General features: G+C 37.6%; 1 protein-coding gene across 1 annotated transcript; it reads right to left on the bottom strand.

Annotated features, from left to right (window-relative positions):
- Positions 1-1,117: 1,117 nt before the first annotated feature.
- On the bottom strand, positions 1,118-10,610 carry Casp1 (caspase 1). Its single transcript, XM_051155878.1, is given in 8 exon segments — positions 1,118-1,222; positions 1,693-1,802; positions 4,587-4,727; positions 5,149-5,395; positions 5,747-5,923; positions 6,608-6,708; positions 9,594-9,914; positions 10,508-10,610. Coding segments are annotated over 8 exon segments (1,203 nt in total). The 5' UTR covers positions 10,515-10,610; the 3' UTR covers positions 1,118-1,123.
- Positions 10,611-14,208: the final 3,598 nt, after the last annotated feature.

Genomic DNA, 14,208 nt, shown 5'->3' with positions numbered 1-14,208 from the left:
TAATGGCACAGAGAGATTGCTGGGTTCTGGTTAAAGCTTCCAGGGTCATAAGTAAGCACTCCATTTTGAAATGCCATTTATTTTCTTGGCTATCATTGTCCCAGTTATATTTTCTACAAATCTTCTGATGACCTCTAAATTCCTGGAATTCAGTTCACTGTGGTGAAGGTATCAATTTTACATGTCTATAGAAAAAAAAGCAAGCCCATGATATCATAAAAGACAAGCCAGTTCAGCATTTAAGAGTCAAGTCTAAGAAGTCTCCTGACACTCTGGACACTGAGGGACTCAGATATGTTTCCACAAAGGCATCAGTAATGCTTCAGTGGACAATCCCTTCCATGGATCTCTAAAACAAAAGACATGTGGGTGTTTGAGAGGGAATTGTAGAGAAGAGAGTAGTTACATGAATAGAACGCAATAAAGGATGTGAGTTTATAGGAATTAGAATGTACTTTATATATTTTTCAAAGAATAGATTCAATAAAAAAATACATAGTTCCTCTTCTTGAGTTCTGATCATCAAATCAAATAAAGGAAAACCTAGTAACAACAACTAACAGAATAGCCTTTCCTTTTTTTGTGTTGTTTATTACATCATTTAGAGAAATGTTGGCTTCTAATTGACATTCTTCCCAAGTCAGGTACAGAAGGATGGAACTCCTGGATTCCTATGGGAAAGAGAAATTATATAAACATAAGCATTCTGCTGAGGCTTGTACAGATTACAGTATCATACTGTAATGCTGGCATACACACGGAGAACAAAGCAGGACCCAAAGCATGTCTGAGTGCTGCCATACTGAAATGAAATGTAGCATATACAACATGCTGGCTTATAACAGCCAACCCTGAGGAGGGACCATCAAAGTCTCAGAGTCTTGAAGCAGAACAAACTGCTATGCAGAGAATGGAAAACATGACACCCCTTCAAGGTTTTCCTTTTTTCTCCATTTATTACATTAGACTTAGAAAATAGGACCAGTACCAGTTTTACCTCTCTTCAGTGGTCTTCACCCAACCTTTCCCTACTCTACTGTGTATAGACACACAAACACACACACACACACACACACACACACACACACACACACGATTGTACAAAGACATTGATACAACATACTTAATGTCCTGGGAAGAGATAGAAACGTTTTGTCAAGGTCACCCTTTCAGTGGTGGGCATCTGTAGCCTAAATCCTGGTTGCTCAAAAGCAAATCGAACCTAGAAAAGAAAGGAAGATTATAGCCATAAAATTCAGAATAGAATCTTGACTGGAGATGAAAAAAAAAACTACATCGACTAACAGGACAATAAACAAACAATAACTCATGGCATTTGTAAGACACAAAACAATGAGACTATTTCCTAGACTATTAAATTCTCTTACTGGAGTTGACAGAAATGATGGTCACAGGATATTCAATTCTGCTCCATATCCTACCAAGGGGAGCATATGGGTAAATATAGATGATTATTTCTTAAGGATCATGATCAGAAAACAGAGAATGCTGGCACCATGTAGAGATTGTTACCTGACCAAATAAATAAATAAATAAATAAATAAATAAATAAATAAATAAATAAATAGCCCTTTGGAAAGAACAACCAAAATGTTCGGGGATTTCCCGTTAAAGCAGCTTGAGTAGCCAAAGACCAGGGAAGTAGGATTGATGAAGCATCCAGAGTCTGACCTTTCTGAAAATGTCCTCCAAGTCACAGGACCAGGCATATTCTTTCATATGTTTGATGAGTTCCACAATGAAAAGAGAGCCCCAGACAGGATGTCTCCAAGAGACATTATCTGTGAAGAAAGTATATTCCAAATCTTATGATATGCCTTATCCCAGATACAGGCTGCTCTACCCTTTCCATTCTAGCTGGACACATTAGACTATATTCAATATACTGAGGTTTTTCAGTGGGTATATACAAAATTCAATGGGTACATTTTCCCTTACTCAACAAAGTTGCTGTATACAGTGCAGATATTCAGATGATGTAGTTCCTGATTTAAAGAAAATCTACTAGAGAGAAGTAGGCTGACTGGCTGACTGGAGTAGGGGAAGTGATTAAGAGAGTGCGTATCTGAGTGTGTATCTCTAAGATACACTCTAATGACTCTGATATATGTCCACTGTACGTTACTTTTTGAAGACAGCTTTCCTCTATGCTTGTCCAGGCTGTCCAGGACTCACTTTGTAGACCATGCTGGCCTTGAACTCAGGCCTCTGCCCCCTCAAGTGCTGGGATTATACATGTGCACCACCTCATCTGGCTTCCACTGTACATTTTAATGTAATTTTCTTAACTACAAGTCGAGAGTATTTATTCCTACAAAAAGCTATATTTGAGGAATAGATGATACATCACAAATATCTGAGAGAGACAAAGAAAATGAACAGAAGTAGACACAGGTGTCTCTGAAGAGAGTAAAAGGCTGGATGCTTCTCAGAAAAGTCTTACTGTGTGATTGGGATTCACACAGTCAAATTACAGCTGGGTTTGGCAGTGGCAGAGTAGAGTCTGCACCATTTACAAAGAATAATGGAAAAGGTAAAAGAAAGGGAGACAGACTCCAACAGGTTGGAAATGCCTGCAGAAGCCTTTATAATGAGAGAAGACTGTATGGTACAAGACAAGAGGAAGTGATTTAAAGGAACAGTGTATCAAGTCTCTTCTTGGCTACTTGCTGTCCTTCCTCTGAGTGCCACCAGGTCTCCCCCTCCAGGGACATGGTCAAATGTGAGGCACCAGAGTATGTGAGAAAGTCGTATCACACTCTCCACTCACTGTGGAGAATATTCTGACCATTGGCTAGATCTGGGAAGGGGTTTAAAGTTTACCTCCTGTATTGTCCTTGGCTGGTGCCTTAGTTTGAGCGGGACCCCTGGGCCCAAATCTGCCTATCATATTGTTCTACTTGTAGATTTCTAGGACCCTCTGGATCCTTTTATTTTGCTGTTCTCCCATGCGTCTCTCATTTAGAGTCCCAATAGGATGCCTTCCCTCTGTCCCAGTTTCCTGGTAGTGAAGGCTTTCGTGGGACATGCCCCTTGGGCTAGTATGCAGATATAAGTGAGTATATACCATTTGATTCTTTCTGCTTCTGGGTTAACTCACTCATTATGATCATTTCTAGCTCAATCCATTTATCCACAAATTTTTAAGTCTATAATAAAGCCAGCCACTTTCTTTAGACGAAAACTTATGTGTGTTTTGCTATAGTGTTTCTAAATTAAATGCATTAATTCTTTGACATTTTTTCTTTGTGTAGAATGCATCTGATTATATTCACGATCTGTTTTCTTTTTAACTCCTTCCCAATTACCAACCTACATCTCCCCTTATGTCTCTTTTCTTGTGCATGCCTTTTTTTTTTTTTTTTACCTTTAGTGATTGACTAAGTGTAACCAGGCATGTCTGAATGACCACAAGTATAAACTATGTAATGAAACCTTAAAGACTTACTCGTTGGCATACGTCTGCAGATGATTATCTATTTGCCTGTACAATGTTTCAATAGTCATATGTTTTTATCATTGGAAAATTTGTAGTAAGATATATATCAAGTCATTGTCTATCCAGTGTAGAAGTAGGCGCTATCTGGAGGATACAGTCAATAGTACAATCCTTAAGCTATTTGATCAGAGGCAAGAATTTAAGGATGTATTTGAGTAAAAGAATGTGAGTCTCAAGGAATGTATGAAATGGCTGAAATAACTTTAAATTAAGTTTTAACATAGTAAGTAACTTAATCTTCTTAACAAATTAAAACAATGATAAGAGTAACTTTATGTGAAAATTTTAGAAATTGTTAGAACTGTTTTAATGTGAAAATTTAGAAATTGTTTAGTATTTCACACATATCATCTTATTCAATGCTTGCCACAATGACCGTATGTTTGCATATATTGGTGAGAAATTTGAAGAAATCTCAGCAAGATGATACAATTAGATTTAACACATGATGTAATAAATGGAAATTTTGTGGAATTTAACCTCAATATTAATTACTGTTTTGCATGCACTTTGAATAATTTACAAATATTTATTTTAATGTATAAAAACACTCTCACACTAAAACCAACTTTGCCGTAATGTGTAAGATTGTTTAGCTGGTCTGTATGATTTCAGGAGATTGGACTGTACCACCCTGTCAACTACTCATAGGAACATTGGGACTACAAATGGTTGTCCAGCTTTTCATGGCCTCTGAGCATCTGAGGTCAAATGGTCAGTCTTCTTGTATCCATACCTCTCATTATCAGGATTTGATAAACACTTGATGCTGGTGCACAATGGTGTTCTGACTGAGCCAGTGATATGCACCCTTCAGATTCTAATGAACTTAGAGTGGTTGCTCATCTATTTAATTCTCCATTATCCTTCATGGTTGTAGGAGAAATATTATGAGTATTTAGAACTTACTAATTCTGAAAAATACATTCATATGTTATCTCTGTGGATGAGGGGGGTTGAATATGAAGCTTTAAAGAGAACTTAAAAGTCTTACATAATGCTATGTGTGGGGTCCCTCTTTCTAACAGTGACTGCAACCAAGATGACCTGCATAAAAACCGCTTACCTGGTGTTGAAGAGCAGAAAGCAATAAAATCCTTCTCTATGTGGGCCTTCTTAATGCCGTCATCTTCAAAATCTGCATCCATTAAGAATTTCTCTTCAGATGTTCCTACTGAATCTTTTACCAATGCCACCCCTTGATTCTCTGGAAAAACAAAATTGATTTTATATTACTAACAATTTCCTATTGAGGTATTGCTTCCTTGAAAATTCTCTTCAACCCTATTTATAAACTTTTTAGTTTGTATTTTATTCATATATATGTATGCATGTGTATGAATGTGAATAATACATACATAGTATATAATGTTTGCCATAAGCATGCTTCAACATCCAAAGATCAAATGTATGTATTGATTATGGATAGTTATATTCTGTACTGGAAATTGAAGTATATATCTCACAACTTGAAATAAAATTCACAGAATACTTAATTATCTGAGTGACAAAATAGATGTTTGATATTTGGGAATCAATTTCTAATCATGTAAAGCAGTGTCTGCATGTAAACGATAAGGTCAGAATGCGAAAGCCCTGTTAGCTTTAAACTGTCAGCACTCGCTCACCTCCACGGCAGGCCTGAATGATGATAACTTTGGGCTTGTCTTTCAAGTTTGGGCACATCCAAGTGTTCATCATTTGAAAGATTTTGTCAACTTTTAAAACATCTGGCTCTTCACCTTTATCAGAAGGTGAGTACCTCTTTCCACATATTCCCTCCAGGATACCATGAGACATGAATACGAGGAAAGTACTGTCAGAAGTCTTGTGCTCTGGGCAGGCAGAAAATTCCTTCACTTCTGCCATCATCTCCTGTAAGAGACCAAATCAGTGATATTACACTGTGAAGTTTCACTAGGGACAGTAAACCAGAGCCATTGAATAAATCGATGAAAATTTCTAATTTTCAATTTTTATATAAAGAAAGGCTATAAAATTATAGGAAGTAATCCTGAGATAATTGAAACATTTTCCAATCAGATGAAACATGAGACTTTGGCTAAAGCATGCAGCATTTGACAGGCCTGTATAATAGTGGCTACTCACCAAAGGACATTGACAAACTAGCAAGACTAAGTTGTCTGCTTCTGCACGGTGCTTTCTAGCACTATCTAGGAGTTTGAGAGGCATGGTCAGTGTTTCTATTATTTGGAGAAGTCTTACCTTAGCTGTGAGGTTTTCTTTCACTTTCACAGTATATCCCAGATCCTCCAGCAGCAATTTCATTTCTCTGAGGTCAACATGAGCTCCATCCCTCCTAGAAAGATGTTCAAACTCTGTGTTGCATATAATAAGGGCAAGGCGTGTACGAGAGGATGATGTAGTCATTATTGGATAAACCTGTATGAAAAGCAGATTGAATGAGCAGCTTGTTTATTTCAATATCTATTTTATGTACTTATGGTAGGTCCAAATTCCCTTCTCTTAAGCCTTTTAAGAAACCAATATTGTAAAGATTAGATTAAGAATAGGAAGAAAACTGAGTCTTAGTTTAGGAGTGCTAGCGGAAGCAACAAGGGCCCAGGGGCTTGTTGAACATTTGACCTTAACTTTGAAAGTGAAATTTTGAAAAATAAAGTGGATTTGTAGCTAGAAACTCTAAATTGTAAAATTGGTGTCAAGGTTTCTTATTGACTCTAAACACAATATAGATCTATTATTATGTAAACTATCTATTTTTATGTAAAAAATAATAAAGATCTATAGTTGACTCAAGGTTTCTAATCTATAAAATAGATCATTTGAAAGTAATAGCTTTATTATACATGAAGTGCATAAAATAGTTTTTAACTCACAGTAAGCATCAAGTGTTAGCTATTATTTTTTACCAATGAATTGGACAAAATTTGTAACTCTCCAAATAAACCTGAGATGCTAGAAGGTAGGGATCTTTTATATAAGGCAAAGTGGCTCAATGAGTGTTCAGGACATTACAATGAACTTGTCTACGACAAAGAACCACCACCCTTCAGGATGGCCTCAATGTTCTTCAGCTTGCCCCATCCCAGATTCTGAGCATGGCACCTCTAAAGGATTTTCTTTCCAAATCTTTTGGGCTGTTTCTGCAGGGCACAACTTGAGGCTCCCACTTGATCCTGAAAATGCACCATCTTCTTTGGTCTGTTCTTGCTTTTTTTCTGTAAGAGATGAAAAATAGCATGGATGTATTCAACCCTGGTAGCCTCTCTTCTAGTCTCTTACAGCTTTGCTTCTGTAAAGCCAGGTGAGAACAAGCAGGATTCATTACCACAGTGTAGAACAAGATAGAGATCACTGTTAATGAAACATATTTCAAGCCAGATATTCCCAGTGGTGTGATGTGAAATCACCATAGGATGAGTATTTTGACAAATATTTTAGATAAAAGCAAAGCAAGGAATATTAAAATGTTTAACATATTTATTTCAGAATGTAATTGGAGACCTGGATGGAATTTTAGATGGCAGAGGGGTGTTAGAAAATAAGTCTTTTTATTTCCAATGAAAATGTTTAAAAATATGTTTACCTATTTTTTTATGCACAATAGTAGGCATCAGGTACTTCTTAGGAATAATCCTTTATCCTCTTATTTAGGAATACTTCCTACTATATGTGCACAGCAACCAAAGAAGGAGCATTATGGACTAAGTGAACTGGGATAAAAAGGAGATAGAATAATAAATGCTAAAATTAATGTGCAAATTTCATGAATCTATATAATTCGTTATTGATTGCACATATCTGTGGGAGACTGTTTTTAAATGGTTTATGTCTGTAGCTCCTGGGGCTCTTATTGGACCTCAAGTTCTGTATCATCAAACAATGTGATGTACTTTTTAATGATTTGATATAAACTTGGTGTATTTCGAAATAGAAATAATTTATCTAGGCCCCTGGAGAACAGAAATAAAATGAGGAGATTTTAAACTAATTTTAAAAGACATTTAGATAAACTGTACATTTAACAAGTTGGATGAAGTCACCACAACTTGGTTGTAGAAAAGAATGCAAACTACTTAGGATGAATATATTGAACAAATATTTTTCAAAACTCATTAATTGGTCAAAAATGCCTTGCTTTTGCATTAGTAAATCAAAAGCAACAACAAATTAAACAAATATTAATTATATTGTAGATGTTTAAAGTAATGAAATAAATTATTCAATTTTATAGAAATGTCACATCACATGAAATGTGTAAGAAAACACGTGGATCAATGTAGATCCCAGTAGAATAATTGAGTGTATTTTTTGTTGTTGCTGTTGTGTTTGAACATTTGCCTTTCTTATGTGGGGAGAAAAGACTGTCATCTAGATGAAATTATTTCAGTACTATAGTGGGAAGCCTTTCACTTACATTGCAACTCTAGTTATTTTTTTTTTAAGAAAGAGATGAACTTATTCAAAATTAATATTATCAACATTGGGTCTGCTGTGTGCTACTGCCTCAGTTTCCATAAGGTAGAACTACCATATCAGTGTACCCATGGAAAGATGTGTTTTTTCATTTGGGATATGCTCTAACAGTGTGTGAAATGAAGTTTTTTGTTTGTTTGTTTGTTTTTTAAATGAAGTTTGATTGCATACTCTCAGAATCTGTACTCCATGTCCACAGGATGCCCCTGCCTAATGCCATGAAGCTGTTTTTGTTACCATCATTCTAGAATGTTTTCTGTCTGTGGTCAGTTGTAGCCAATAGAAGACACACAGGTATTTGATATGTGACACACCTAAGATAAGCGTACAAAGTATTCCACAAAAAAAAAAATCTCACAGTTTTTCTAATATCTCTCACAGGATGGCCGTAAGTATATTTATGTCAGTGCTGTTGGCGGTAACTGTGAGAGACAATGTGGAAGATCTCTGGCATGGGAGAGAGTTCATTGCTTATTGAGAATGGCTACTTTATAGTCTATGGAAATAAAAAACAATGTTCTATCATGTAAAAATTACTAGGAATATTGACTTTCTTACTGCATTCCATGTTATCTTAATAAGGGTTTGCATTATCATTACTATGTCTAAAATGGTGATAGCTTTAATTCAGTGATAGTTTTAAATAAATATTAATTTAATACTTATTTATGCAAGTTCAATTCAATCAGAAGAATAATTGGTCATGCTTATTATTCCTGAGCATTTTATAGAACAATTTCTGGAGTACAATTGTCAAATGATAACTATTTTTCTAATGACCCAAAGTTTGTCCCTGGCATAGGTAACTGAGGAGAGAGTCAAGATTGGCAACTACTATGTGTTATGAATAACAGAAGTGTTTGATAAGGGCACAGAAGACTTAGAAGAGGAACTCATTAAAACAATCACAGACTAAAAGTAGGTGTAAGAGAAAAAGAAATGCTAAGGGTTCGTTTTAAGTTTTACATTTAAACAACTGCTAGTGATGCCAGTATTAACAAAGACAAAGAAAACTAAAAAAAGAAGTAGGAGGAAGATTGGCAAGTTTATCTTTAGGAGTGTTTAGATACACATGTTGAGAGGAGATGGGAATATTTGTACTAGGCACTTGAATGGGAAGGATTGGTACTTAACTAAGAAGTTGGGACTTGGACACAGACTCTGAAATTTTTACTGTAAATGTGGGTGATGAAGCCACGAAAACTCCCTTAGCTCAAACAAAGAAGAGGAAGAACATTAGAGTCAATACTTGTGAATTACAGCGCCCTCAACTTGGGTTCACCACATGAAGATAGGGGAAAAAAGAAGAGGGACCAATGAGTATTCCTCTTTTGGAAGCATGTATACCTGAGTGGAAAGGATGTCCTCTTTTGAAATTTTCTGTAGTAACAAAATTTTCAGCTGGTGGACCTGAAGAGAGGCAATGGAAATTAATTCAGCATGCCAAGGTCATCCCTGGATATACAGTGAGTTTGAGGCTGCTGTGAACTACAGGAGACAAGGCAGAAGGAATAGATGTAAAGGAGCCAGGAGACACACAATAGTGCCACTGACACAAAAATGGGACCCTGGAGTTAGAGTTGATTTCAAACCACATAAGAAATGTCAATCCAACACTGGTTATAAGAATACATAGACCCTCTTGTTAGTCTAAGATGCAGGCTCTTACCTGATTCAAGCTCCATCATTTGTGCCACATAGCACGCTTCTTTACAAATGTAGGTGATAAAGATTTGGCTTGCCTGGGGACCTTTTTTAGCCACAGAATCACAAAGGTCCCGTGCTTTGTCCATAACAGTGACATTGCCAACTTTTATTCTGTCCATCTCTTCCTGGTTCAGCACTCTCTTCTCTAAAAGTTCATCCATCAAGCCATTTATTGTACCTACATCCACTGAGTTGATAAACATTTTCCTCTTTGACCTCAGGGTGTTATCTGTTTAAGGCACCAAGATTTCTCAAGTCAGGAAAACAGTTGCATGTTCCTTTTGTGTTCTAAGGAGGGCATAGTCTCTTTCAGAATGAATCAGTAAAATGTCCCTTTTACATGCATCGCTTCTCCCTTTTTTCTCTACTCCATATTTTCCCTTCAACACTGCATAAAAGCATATAGGGTGGGGCACGGGTATTGAGTTACTGTCTTTTTGTTAGAACTCAAAAAACATAGTCCTTCATCTCGGTTTCACATGTTCTCAAATCAGATTAATAAATAAAGACATAACACTAAACCATTCCTTTTTGCAGCCACCATCTCTGTGACTAATCTAGGAAACTCTGTCAGACTAGGGCTACTTTATAGTTAAGATTTAAAAACTGATGAAAGGATACAAGTAAAACATATGTCCTTTCTGGGCACTGCCATTGCTTTCTTCAAGAATCTTCTGTGCAGATTTTCGACACAGACTTCCCTTTCCCTAGATTCAGATCACCTAAATATTTGCAGAAATTTATGATAGCTTCCATAGAACCCAGCCCAATTGCAAATTACTTATTACCAAACTATCTACTTTAAAAATAGGGAAAACTTACCAGCCATGGCTTTTCTGTCCTATCACGCAGAGCTACTGAAACTGAAAGCATACAGTTAGTTCCTTTTCACCAGGGCGTGCATGCCGATTGAGAAATAGCTGCTATTCATGTGTGCGCATGCTCCTTTCTCTAAACTTACTCTTCCAGTACAGTAGTTCAGGGTAGGAAGGGAGTGTGTCTTAGTTATTAAGAAAGAAATGAACTGAGACAAAGCAGGAGTCACAGCTAGGAGGTTAGAAGGGGAAGATCTGTGGGATCCACAAGATATAGGAACAGGGGTCAGGGAAGGTTGCCACAGGTATTTCTGCTGCAGAGCTGGGTATGAGACTAGGGAACTGGATCTGGGAGAACAAAGAGAGAAGAGAAGATCTGCAGTCAGCCTACTTGGCTTTCTGGACTGTGAGCCCTGGTGTTGGTAGGGGTGCTCTTTGGAGTTTGGGGCTAGCAAAAAGTGATGAGAGGAAAAGAGGTCTTTCGGATCCACAGGAAATGCACGTTAGGAGGTAGGGCAAGAAATTTAGAGATGAGACAGAGGAGTGGACTGGAGGAGTAGAAGCAGAGGTGTGTATCTGCTTTCATATTACTTCCACCTACCTGGCAGGAGAGGCCCTTGACTTAGCAGGGGTGCCTGCTGGGATTTGGGCCTAAGACAAAGGGTCTTGTAGAACAGGATCTACAAGCGTACACAATAATCAGCTGATTAGTTCTTAATAAGGCACAGCTCTTACCTTAAATGTAGGAAGAGATAGTTTGTTCTGGAGCCATTTTGAGTGCGCAGAGGATGGAGCCTCAGTTGGGAAAATGTTTCCACAAGTTCAGGATGTAGACAAGCCTGTGGGACATTTTTTAATTAGTGATTGATAATGGAGGGCCCATTCCATTGTGGGTGGGGCCATCCTTAGACAATAAGAAAGTCAGCTGAACAAGCCATGAAAAATAAGCCACCAATGCAGGGTTTCCCCATGGCCCATTCATCAGCTCCTGCATCCAGGTTTCAGCCCTATTTGAGTTCTCATGTTCACTCCTCTTAGAGTTACATTGTTACCTGGAAGTATACACTAAAATAAATCTCTTTTCTCCACTCCTTTGGTCACTATCATCACAGCAACAGAATCATTAAAACAGGCCTCATCAGAGAAAGAAATATTCAACATTAACTACAAACATGAATATCAAATTATGCATATATAGTGTTGCCCTTTGCAGAGTGGTTAAAGGGTAAGAGGAGAAGCTTTGGAGGGGGCTGACACCTTTAGCACTGGGCATGCTCAGTTTAAAGTTTAATATACTCAGGAGGTGACTAAGAGGAAGGTGACCAAGCTACAGAAGTGATCAACATTTGAGAACTTGATGAAAGTGGATGCAGCCTACAGATGAGAAGGCAGCATGGGAATACAAGGCACAGTTCAGAGAATGCTCCAGTTTTTCTTTTCATTTGTTGTCATTACTTTTATTGTTGTTGCTATTGTTTGAGACAGGATTTCATTACGCCTCCCTGGATGGCCTGGAACTCACATACAGACTCAGCTGGTATCTAACAGAGATCTGCCTCTTTTTGCCTTCTGAATGTTGAAATTAAAGCCCTGTGCTCCCATAGTTGGCTCAGAGAATATTTCTGAGTATGCTTATTAATGGATCATCTTCATGAATCAGTACATTATATCAAAAGATACAGACTTCAAAGATTGTACTTGCTTGAAAAAGCACAATTTGCTGAAAATAAAAGCCACTGTGCTTAGGAGGTCTGTGTATATAACAAACACAGTGATGAAGCTTATTAAAATAGCCACTGATCAGATTTTCAGATTTGTCAAGAGAATTCTTTCACACACACTGAATACTTGCCAGGAAAATGTCATTTCCTAGAATAGATAGGTGTGGCTACCTGGAAGTAATGGCATTTGCCAACTGATGTCTTGATGTGAAATTCATCTTTTAGGAAACATTTATTGAGGTTGAAGTGATGGTTCAGTGATAACGAACACTTTTTGTTCTGCCAGACGAACTGGGCTCACTTCCCAGCACCCACATGGAAGCTTGCAAATGTCTGAAACTATATTTTCAGGAGATTCAAAGCCATCTGTTGGCTTCTGCAGGTACACACATGCACATATGCACTGCATGTGTGTAGGAAAAATATTCATATACATAAAAGAAAAACAAAATAAGTTTAATATGGATATGTACTTAATAACTCAAACCTGAGTAGCACTGCATAAATATTGAGTAAGTTATTTTGGAGATCACTGGCCTAAGGGTGAAAATAGAAAATAGAGTTGTAAAGAAGAAAAAGTAAAATAAAAAGCCTCTCCACTTTGAGATATCCTTGCAAATGATTGCTGTGGAAGTAGAAATCAAGTAGCCCTGAGTTCCTGCAATCATAAGGTACAAAGGTCTACACCAAGCCCTACATAGTGGGGAAATCATTCTGCTTACAGTACTTAGATTAGATACATCAGCACTTTTCTCTGCTTTTAGGAATGCTAAATAAAATGTCTCTTTTATCCCTAAACCACAGATAATTATGAAAAGCAATGACATTTTTAAAAAGAATAGAAAGTTACAATTTTACATAAAGAACAGGTATTTTGGACAGCAGTAAATACGGTACTAGTGTGGAAAGCGTTAGATAGAACACATTTTCACACAAAGTAAAGGCTCCCTGACACCTGACATGAGAAGGGGGAACAATAGAACTCAAGATGTCAGTGTCTGTGCATGTGGCTTTGGAAAAGAGACAACTGACCAAAATGCGAGAAGTGGGGGAGAGGTGAAGGAGGGCATTCTGGCGAGAGAAGACATATTGGGATGCAAGCACTGCACTCGAGGCTTAAGATGGGTATTCATGTATTCCACAAGGAGGTTGGATGCACGGATAATCTTCTTGTGAACCTGACTGGATTTGAAATCCTGTAGGAAAAGTGTGTATGTTTCTGAATGTGTTTGCAAAGCAGTTTAGTTGAGAAGGAAGACATGACCTTTCAGGATGAAGGTGAAAGCGCCAAGTGCATGGAGTCCAAAGAGAAATAGAAAGAAAGGGTGACACCGAACTCAGCACCAGAGTCAGCATTTTCTGTTTTCTGACTGTGAATGCAATATGCACAGCGTCTCATGCTTCCATGTTCTGGCCTCCTTTCTTCATGGAGACTGTCTCCATCTTAACTGTGAGTGTCAGTCAGCTTTTTGTTTTTTAGATCATTCATTTTTAAGTACTTGTCGGAACACAGACAAAAGTAAAATGTGGTAGGTAAGCAGGCAACAGAGAAAAAGCATTTTAGCATAGGCTTAAAAGCTATTAAATGAAGCTCTTCCATTTGAAAAATAAAATTTCTCTAGGAAGGTTCTAGTTCCAAGTGATAGCTCTGAAATATTTATTAAAGGGAGCTTTCCTGATTAAGAAAGTTGTTTATTGTGAGCCTAGCCTTTAACGGCTGAGCCATATCTGCATACTAGCCCAAGGGGCATGTCCCACGAAAGCCTTCACTTACCAGGAAACTGGGACAGAGGGGAAGGCATCCTATTGGGACTCTAAATAAGAGACGCATGGGAGAATAGCAAAATAAAAGGATACAGAGGGTCCTAGAAACCTACAAGTAGAACAATATGATAGGCAGATTTGGGCCCAGGGGTCCCGCTCAAACTAAGGCACCAGCCAAGGACGATACAGGAGGTAAACTTTAAACCCCTTCCCAGATCTAACC

This window comes from Acomys russatus, chromosome 14 (assembly GCF_903995435.1).
Source record: "Acomys russatus chromosome 14, mAcoRus1.1, whole genome shotgun sequence".
Classification (NCBI taxonomy): domain Eukaryota; kingdom Metazoa; phylum Chordata; class Mammalia; order Rodentia; family Muridae; genus Acomys; species Acomys russatus.
Note: the sequence above shows the minus strand (reverse complement) of the source record. Positions and strands in the feature narration are given on the sequence as shown.